The sequence below is a fragment of the Paroedura picta genome, chromosome 1 (genome assembly GCF_049243985.1).
Source record: "Paroedura picta isolate Pp20150507F chromosome 1, Ppicta_v3.0, whole genome shotgun sequence".
In the NCBI taxonomy this organism is placed as follows: Eukaryota; Metazoa; Chordata; class Lepidosauria; order Squamata; family Gekkonidae; genus Paroedura; species Paroedura picta.
Genome location: NC_135369.1, coordinates 16,495,976 through 16,505,022, shown reverse-complemented (window position 1 = coordinate 16,505,022; position 9,047 = coordinate 16,495,976). Strand labels below are relative to the sequence as shown.

Sequence of the window (9,047 nt, the reverse complement as noted above, 5' to 3'; positions counted from 1 at the left end):
GGGGGGGTCAAGATTGTAGTTTGTCTGAAGAACAAGCCCTGTAAAGGAAGATGGATGGGTTCCAAAGGGGATGTCAACTTTGTAGTGGGTTTGAAGAACAAGCCCTTTAAAGAAAGATGGAGAGGGCTTAGAAAGCATGCCTTAGAAGGATGCGTTCTGAATGGGATGTGAAGACTGAAGTTGGTCTGAAGAACAAGCCCCTTAAAGAAGATGGAGGGGGCTTAGAAAGCATACCTAAGAAGGATGGGTTCCAAAGGGCACGTCAAGATTGCAGTTGGTCTGAAGAAGCCCTTTAAAGGAAGATGAAGGGGGTGATGTGATGGCACTCCTCAACTACTGGAAGGCCCGTCACATGGAAGAGGAAAATCTACCAAAGGCAAGACTGTGGCGAATAGTTGTAAGCTTCAGATGAGGAGACCTGGGTTGTGCATCTGTGTAAATTTCCTGGTAGAAAGGGCAGTTGGGCAACAGAACCAGGACTCTTGCCATCGGTAGTGCTGAGTTCCACGTTGGTGGTCTTGAAGCAGATCTTGGCCAGGAGGCTCCAGCTGTGGCTATCCCGCATGCAGCAGGGGTGTGTGTTGCATTAGGCAGCCCACAAGGGCCTTCCCCAATTTGAAGATGTAGCTTAGATTTAGAAGACAGCATGCGGCAAGGTCTCTCCACTGCTCTCCTTCAGTGTGAGCAGCAGCAGACGGAAAAGGGCCCAACACTTTATGGCTGAATTTCAGTCCAGGAGCACGTCTGAGCCCAACAAGAGTTCCAAAGCTGGTTGACTCCCAAATGCTTCTACCCTGAAATTCTTGATGGTCTCAGAGGCGCTCCTGGACTCGAATCGAACTGTTCTGCGGACCGACACCTCTGCCCTAGAATCACAGAAACACAGAGTTAGAAGAGATCTTCAGGGCCATCTAGAATGCAGGAAACTCACAAACTATGAACCCACCTTGAGGGTCAATCTCAACGAATGAACAACATTCAAATCCCCTTGCCAAATGGGCTGGCTACCAGCTTCTCCTCTTCCGGGATTCTAGTAATCAAAAGCGCAAAAAAACCCAACAGAAAGCCAACAAAAAACTCTCGCAGGACGACGCCATGGGATTTGTACTTTGTGCTCTTTTTATTAATACCACATCAAATTGCATTTCTTTTATTTCAACTTCTCGGCCAGGTCTTTTTTGTTCCCTTGGCACTACACCGGCCTTTTTAATTTTTATTTTTTATTTTTTAACCGCTGCACGCACAGTACAAACACGCACACGAACGCAAGAGCTGAGTTAGTTAAGGTTTCTGTCGTTTCTGGACTCCCATCTACGTACATTTTCTTTTTTGTGTATTTATATATATATATATATATATATATAAAAAAAAGGTAAGCCCGCCTGGCACAGAGAGGTCTGTTCACGGTATTCAAACACAGCAGTAAGAGCAGAGATGGAAAGAGGGGACCCGGAGGGCTTCCAGTGCAGATGTAGGCCCCGTGGAGGTGACGGGAGGAGGCAGCGGTGGGGCTAGGGGGAGATCTGTGAGGAGACAGTGCCGGTCCCCCTCGGAGGGAGGAGGTGCGTTTGCGAGCAGGAGCGCATAATTCAGACACTGGTGCGCTTCTCGTTGACGCATGCCCATCCTGTTCCACGTTTTTTAAATGGGAAGATACGGCTTCAGGTTCTCTTGCCTCTGAAAATTGATGCAGGACAGCCTCTGCCGGCTCTCAGGCCCGCAAAACCACGGGGGCAAGCAACTGCGGGCTTCGGCCACTGCAGCAGGATGCTCATGCCCGGCCGCTTCCTGCGAGGCAGGCGGGCCAAGAGGCAACGGGCGCGACTGCGCGGTTTTCACGAGGCCCGCCGCTCGTGCTCTGCTCCTGCCTGTGTTGCTGCTTCCCGGACCTGCAGGCTGTAAAGTGAAAACGGGACTAAGGAAAGGCTGCTGGGCAAGGCATGCAGGGAATGGCACAAGACAAGCTGCCTCCCGTACCCTCCTTTCCACTCGGGGAACCATCACAGAGGAGGGAACTGAGCTGGTCCTTGTCAGTATTAGCTGGTCCATGTCAGTTTTAGCTGCCATTTCTCTCTCTCTCTCTCTGGTCCCCTCGCCAGCCCTTCCCTACACAGGATGGGTCCCCCTTGTCAGCCCGAGGACCAAACCGACCTTGCACCCCTCTTATTTTCACTCAGCTTGCCCAAGGCTCCCCATCTCGCCTTGAAGTTGGCAAGGAGGACGACCACAGTTAAGATTTCAGCTGGGGGTATGGTGGCTAAGCCAGGGCAAGTTCTCAGAGCGCACCCTGCGATTCCTGCCCGCCCCTGCCGTGAGCTCGTGGCTCTGCCCCCTCTCCCCACTTCTCTTAAGGACTGCAGGGGGATGACCGTGGCTGGGCAGTCCCACGCGGACCCTTTCGATAGCTTATGGAGAAGAACATATACAGCAGTTTACAGACATTTTCGTTTCACAATCGGAAAGCTACAACTTTATTAACCTGGGGGGGGGGGAGAGAGGGGAGGGCGAGGCTGAAGGACTGGCTGGTCTGGATTGTGATGCAAGGCCGGGGGTGGGGGTGGGGGTGGGAGGAGAGGCAATCTGGAAGGGGAACCAGACCAAAGAGCAGAACTGATGTCATTAAGGGAGACGGGGTGGAGAATCCCCCTCTCCTTCAGTGGGGCAGATGGAGAGGAACGCAGGGTGTGGCTGGGAGGGTGGGGGGGGGGGAAGCTCCCCTTAAACATGATAGATTAATCCGTGCCAGAAAGGCAGAAGAGCCTAGAGAGGCAGACCGACGGAGGCGGGCGTGCCTTCCGCTCTGGCGGAAGACTCACCCCAGGATTCCGTTCGTTGGGGGCGGGGCATCGGGGGGAAGGCAGGAGAGAGAAAAGAGGGAGCTGCCACCGCTGCGCAACTACTTCAGCTTAACAGGCTCGTGTAAGGGGAAAGAAATCACAGCCATTCCCGCCAAGCGGAGCCGTGCATCGCTAGCCAGACAGCAGCACCCGCTTCCGGTGACTTAGCTGACGTGCCCCCTGAGCCGGGATCGCCTGGAGTGCTGGTTCTCTCCCCCCCCCCCCCCCGCCGCAGCTTCCAACACCCGACACCAGTTTGTGTGCAGTCCAGTGTATTCTGAGCCAAGTGTTGAGGCTTAAAAGGGGATTGGGAGGAGGAGGGGAGGGGGCAATATATAATAATAATAATTAAAAATAAAACCAGTAAGCTTGCAATGCAGACATCAAGCTGACTCGGCATGTTCCTTCATAGGTACAAGTAACGATGGTTATAGCTATGACACGGGGGTGGGGTGTGTGTGTGTGTTTTTCTCGTTTTGCTTTAAGATGGTGACTTGGCCCTTGGCTCCTTGGCAAGGCTATTCGGATTTCTTCTTTGCGGCTCCGGGAACCTTTGCTTGGACCCTGCGGAGGGAAGGAGAAGAAGAGAGAAACAATGACAAATGGATCGTCTCCCAAAGAAACACAGAATTGGAAGGGGCGACGGAGGCCATCAAGTGCAAGCCCGTGCTCATGACAGGATCAGCCTAGAGCAGGGATTCCCAACCAGGGATCCGTGGATTCCCTGGGCTCCTGCGGGAGCTTCTAAGGAGGTCCATGGAAACTCTGAAGTGGGATGGTATGGGGGGGTGGGGCAGCCTGTCTTCTCTGCTCCTACTCTTCTTTTCGTCCTACATGAGGTGATGTCACTTCTGGGGGCGTGGCAGGGAAGCGTAAGTAACGGTAAGAAACATAAATCAATGGTTTCTCTCTTTTTATATTTTGTAGTTATAAGTAGGATGCGCACTTGGCTAAAGCTTGTAATAATATGCAATAACATACAGGCTTTATATATTATTTGCATACATTTGTATATCTATTATTTTATACACACACACACAGTGTACAGCACACATTCAGGATCTTTTTTTGAGAAGCCGATAGAAGGGGCTCAAGTGAAGCTAGAAACCAGTGATTAAAAATATGAAATTAGAGAGGTTCTCAGGGGGGTTAAAAAGCTGGCCACAAAAAATGAACTCTGCACAGAGAAGCCACAGCGTCCCCGGTAGCTGCTTTACAGGAACCGGCTTAATCAAATCAGAGTCCAGTAGCCCCTTTAAGACCAACAAAGATTTATTCAAGGCGTGAGCTTTCGAGTGCAAGCACCCTTCGTCTGACGAAGGGTGCTTGCACTCGAAAGCTCACGCCTTGAATAAATCTTTGTTGGTCTTAAAGGGGCTACTGGACTCTGGTTTGATTGTGCTACTTCAGACCAATACGGCTACTAATTTGAATCTATCCTTATGAAAGGAAACGGCTTGTTCACTGTGGCTTGTCTCACACAAATTGAGGGCTTTTGCTGGAATGCGATGCAAGGCTGGGGGGAGGAGGAGCAGACTGGAGGGTGAACCAGATGAAAGAGCAGAATGGATGCCATTAAGGGAGATGAGGTGGAGAATCCCCCTCCCCTCAAAGAATTAGGCAGACCTAGCTGCCTGAAGACACGGAAAGCACAGAAAGGGAAACCGTCGCAACATGGCAGACCTTCAAGACAGGCTGCTGGGAGATGGCAGAAGGTCCCCCGCAACATATCAGGGATTTCACGCTTGGGACTCGCAGAGACTTACTTTGTAACCACCGACTTGATTTGATCCCGGGCGATCCCGACGTAGTGGTCGATCTGGGTCTGAGGGCAAACGAATGAACAACCAGTGACGTTTGGAGGAATCCAAAGAAGGCATTCAAGAAAGAAGCATGACGTTGTCATTGCAGGGGTTGCGCATGTGCAGTCAAACTCACGCCTGCGCAACGTCTTCCCTCCCTGCAATGCTTCAGAATGGACGTACGAAGCGGCTGTATGCTAAATTCAAATTCTAATTTCACACATTGCAACCTACACCGTGTGGCCTTTTCATCGTGTATCCTAAATTCAGACCATTCGTCTATCAAAGGCAGGACTGTCTACTTCAGGGGTAGTCAAACTGCAGCCCTCCAGATGTCCATGGACTACAATTCCCACGAGCCCCTGCCAGCATTCGCTGGCAGGGGCTCATGGGAACTGTAGTCCATGGTCATCTGGAGGGCCGCAGTTTGATTACCCCTGGTCTACTCAGACAGAAGTCTTTCACATCGCCTACTGCTTGGGTCCTCTGGGGATTGAACCTGGGACCTTCTGCGTGCAACACAGAGTCCCATCACTAAGCCATGTCCCGCTTCCCCTCACGCCCCAATACTTGTTTTTTAGAGCTCTAGAACACAGGGCAAAGTTTGAGGACATGAAGACCCAAGCATGCCATCCATACCCGCTGCCATCAGCACAGGTCTGGGAACCTCCCATGGGACTCCCAAATTCCTACCCCAGTTGCCAGGAGGAAATGGCCACCCAGCTATGTGACAGCCCAGGGAGATGCAGTGAAAGGGGTCAGGCCTTTGGCTGAGAGCCTCAAGGAGAAGCTACGCTTTGGGGAGCTGGTGTTCATGTGGCTGACGCAAAAAGCTGCCCAGAGCTCAGAAGGAAGGCCACCAACTTGCAGCCAACGTCTGGAAATGCTTCATGGGGCTTTCAGTTTATAACATGAGCAGAGAGGCCTGCCTCTCTCTAGCATCCTTGGCAGTCTCCTGTCTACCTGCTGAACGTGGCCAGGAGGAACAGGGTGGGCGCACCCTGCTGAACTTCCAAACTTCAAGGAACTCAGGCTAGATCTGGCTACTTGGGTTGCGGCAAAAGAGTATCACTCACCTTGTACTTCTCATAGACGACGGGGAGGCTGAAAACCAGCAACTCCGCTGGGGGAGGAAAAAAAGAGAAGACAAGAGTTCACAAAGGTAACCAAGGCAGGCAGCCTAAGCGGGACTGGTCCAATAGAACAGGGGCAAGTCAACCTGTGGTCCTCCAGATGTCCATGGCCTGCAATTCCCACGAGCCCCTGCCAGCGTTTGCTGGCAGGGGCTCATGGGAATTGCAGACCATGGACATCTGGAGGACCGCAGGTTGACTACCCCTGCCATAGAACATAAAGCATAAGGGCAACGTTTGTAGCCCCCAGGTCCTCCTACAGATTACCACTACGGCACTGGGATGGGCCTCCTTAGCAACCCCTGAACGGGCTTCACAGAGTCCGTAGTGCCCTTTGAGACCCTGTATTAGGCTGCTGTGGTCAAAGAAGCGCCTTACCGAGGATGAGGAGGGTGATCCCGTTAAAGATGGCCCCGACGTAGGTCATCAGCCACATGACGACTGCCAGCTGCAAGGGAAGAAAGGAGGCGGGCCGTTAGCTGGAATCAAAGGTGTGCGATGGGCTGCTTGGGGCTGACGCAACAGTGAGACTGCAGGGCCCTCCTGGTCTCAAAAGCACTGCACGGCTCTTGACGCAGAGCAGAGGAAGCTGCAGTGATGCAGAGAGGGATGGCGGCTTCCAGCAATGGCCCTTCTCCCCTTTAGTGTCTCGTCTCCGCCCCAGTGGATTTCCGGCCACCTTTTTTCTCCCAGCCACCTTCATCCTCCCCATGTCTGCTCAGAGTCTCCTTCTCTCTCCTCCCCAATTTTGGCCAGGCCTTCCTATCCCTCCTCCTGTCATCTTTTGCTTAAGTTTGCTTTAGGCCAGGCGCGTGCTGGCAAGGGCTCATGGGAACTGTGGTCCAAGGACATCTGGAGGGCGAGTTTGGTCACCCCTGCCTTAGGCTGTCAGACTGCACTGTTTTGTATCCTGGAATCAGGCTTGAGGAGGGTCAAGGAGAAAGGCAGACCTCTAAAAGTTAATGAATTTTTAAAATCTGGAACTACCTCTAAGAGGGGCCTGGGGTGGGGAAGGGACAGGAGATTACTTACTCTGCAAAGCAATACAGTGTCTTGGGGCTGCTCAGGAAATGCTACCTCCCTTGCTGACCCCAGCAGCTGCCAAGGATCTTTGGACCCCCCTACTCAAGTGTTGCCTTTGCCCTCCTCGCTCTCTCAAAAGCAAGTCAAAAGCCAGCTCTGCCAAGTGTTTGCCGAGCCTGTCGCGGCACTAATTTTGGGTGTGCAATTTCAAGCTGGTATTTTTCAAACTGGTTTGTGTACCATTTTTGGAAACAGTGGTTGAAAAGCAGTCCTGGCACGTAAAACCATCACGTGCAAGTAGGGTGCCTTGTCAACTACCATTGGACAGACTGTCAGTTTTTCCACAGCCCGAGTAGTTCAGCAGTGAAATCGGCTGTCTAAGGAGGTGGGGAGATCCCCCTCAGTGGTGGTCTTCAAGTGACTAATTCTCATGGATGCTGGACGCTGATCCTGCATTGAGCAGGGAGGTGGACTGGATGGGCTGTAGGGCCCCTTCCAAATCGATGGTTCTATGATTCTAAATGGTCGCATCAACCGAAAATACAAAATAGAAATTGTTGTGTGTGTTTGTGGGTGGGTGTGTGCAACCTCTAGTTCACCTTCCTTTAGCAGCCAGCTAGGAAGCCCTGAAAGCAGGGCACAAAGGAAGCTGCCCCCTCCTCCTCAGAGGGTCTCTGGTCAGACAGCATGGAGGTTACATCAAGGTGGCCAATCGCAGCTGACCAGCTGGACCTGCTGGGGAACAGTCTTTTGACTAGACTGCCCCGTACCTGTAAGCCAAAGGCCACATATATATTATTTAAATCCTGCCAAGAAGAATTGATCCTATTGAAGGACTTCATTAGCAAACAGTAAGTTGAAAAACAACCACTGATGAAAACTCACTTGAAAGCGGTTATAATCTAGAGGCCGTTTTGGTTGTTCAAATAAAAAGAAGAGATTAGACACGTTTAGTTGCATTCATTTGAAATTGTTTATTGTAGCCTAGGATAGGTTCTTTTTTCTGTTGTCTACCCACCCAACGGGGCACCACTTCAGCCCAGGGTGGGGTCGCACATGCTTAATCCTTCTCCATACGTTTCGGGGAGAAAGGTGCTCTTCCAGCCATTTGCATGCTGTGAAAAATTGAAACCTTCCCCTGCCCTCTAATGTGGTATGGTGCATTCTACCGCCCTTGTTATGACGGTATGCTCTATGTTAGCTTTTTATATTGAGACTAGTAATCAAGCCCGCTGTATCTAAATACAGTGGGCGCTAGACCAGGGAGCCCCCGGCATTCGCGCGGAGCGTGGCTGCCGGGGGCTCCGTTTGTCGGGCCTGACGCGGTGAGAGGCGCTTTGCGCCTCTCACCACATCAGGCCGTTGGGCAGGGAGCCCCCGGGGCTCCCTTGCTGGTGGCCTGACGCGTCAGGCCACACTCAAGGAAGCAACTGCGAGCCGCGCAGAGAGCGGCTCGCAGTTGCTTCCTTCAGCAGGCTGGGAATCGGCCAGGCCCAGCCGATGGTCTGTCAGGAGGAAGGGGCCAATCAGGCCCCTTCCTCATCACGGACAAAGCCCTCCCCCTGAGGGCTTAACGAATTATTTAGTCCGCGGCGTGTTAAGGATTAGTGCCAATAATATACAGAGAAATGTTGCTAAATGCATTGGCAGAAGCAAAAACAGCCTTTGCACGATAAGGGAAGAACCAGTTGTGCCCCAGCAAACCAGAATGGCTGCTCAAGCTCTGGGGTATGATGGAAACGATTGCACAGAATGTGTAAGGCAGGGGCTTATGGGAATTGTAGTCCATGGACATCTGGAGGGCCGCAGTTTGACAACCCCTGGTGTAAGGCAGAGAGAGATGATGCCTTCAGCACAATCTTTGGAAAAAGAATTATTAGCACGATTCCCCACTGCTGTGAAATGGGCTTGTTGAAAAGCTGGGCTTAAAAGTGGGTTTGTTTAGAGTCTAACATTTTATTTGATTATCCCTTTTCCCACTCCTGTACTAGATTCTTGCGGGGGTTAAAGGTAAAGGTATCCCCTGTGCAAGCACTGGGTCATGTGTGACCCTTGGGGTGACGCCCTCCAGCGTTTTCATGGCAGACTCAATACGGGGTGGTTTGCCAGTGCCTTCCCCAGTCATTACCATTTACCCCCCCAGCAAGCTGGGTACTCATTCGACCGACCTCGGAAGGATGGAAGGCTGAGTCAACCTTGAGCCGGCTGCTGGGATCGAACTCCCAGCCTCATGGGCAGAGCTTTCAGACTGC

At 52.0% G+C, this 9,047-nt stretch overlaps 1 protein-coding gene across 3 annotated transcripts in view; it reads right to left on the bottom strand.

Annotated features, from left to right (window-relative positions):
* Positions 1-1,096: 1,096 nt before the first annotated feature.
* RTN3 (reticulon 3) overlaps positions 1,097-9,047 on the bottom strand; it is a 49,958-nt gene continuing 42,007 nt past the window's right edge. For all 3 annotated transcript variants that reach the window (XM_077323631.1, XM_077323649.1, XM_077323641.1), the window contains 4 exons: positions 6,151-6,220; positions 5,716-5,762; positions 4,604-4,662; positions 1,097-3,401 (listed from right to left, as the gene is read on the bottom strand). In XM_077323631.1, coding sequence (XP_077179746.1) covers positions 3,356-3,401; positions 4,604-4,662; positions 5,716-5,762; positions 6,151-6,220 — 222 coding nt within the window. In that variant the 3' untranslated portion in view covers positions 1,097-3,355. The remainder of the gene's footprint in view (positions 3,402-4,603; positions 4,663-5,715; positions 5,763-6,150; positions 6,221-9,047) is intronic.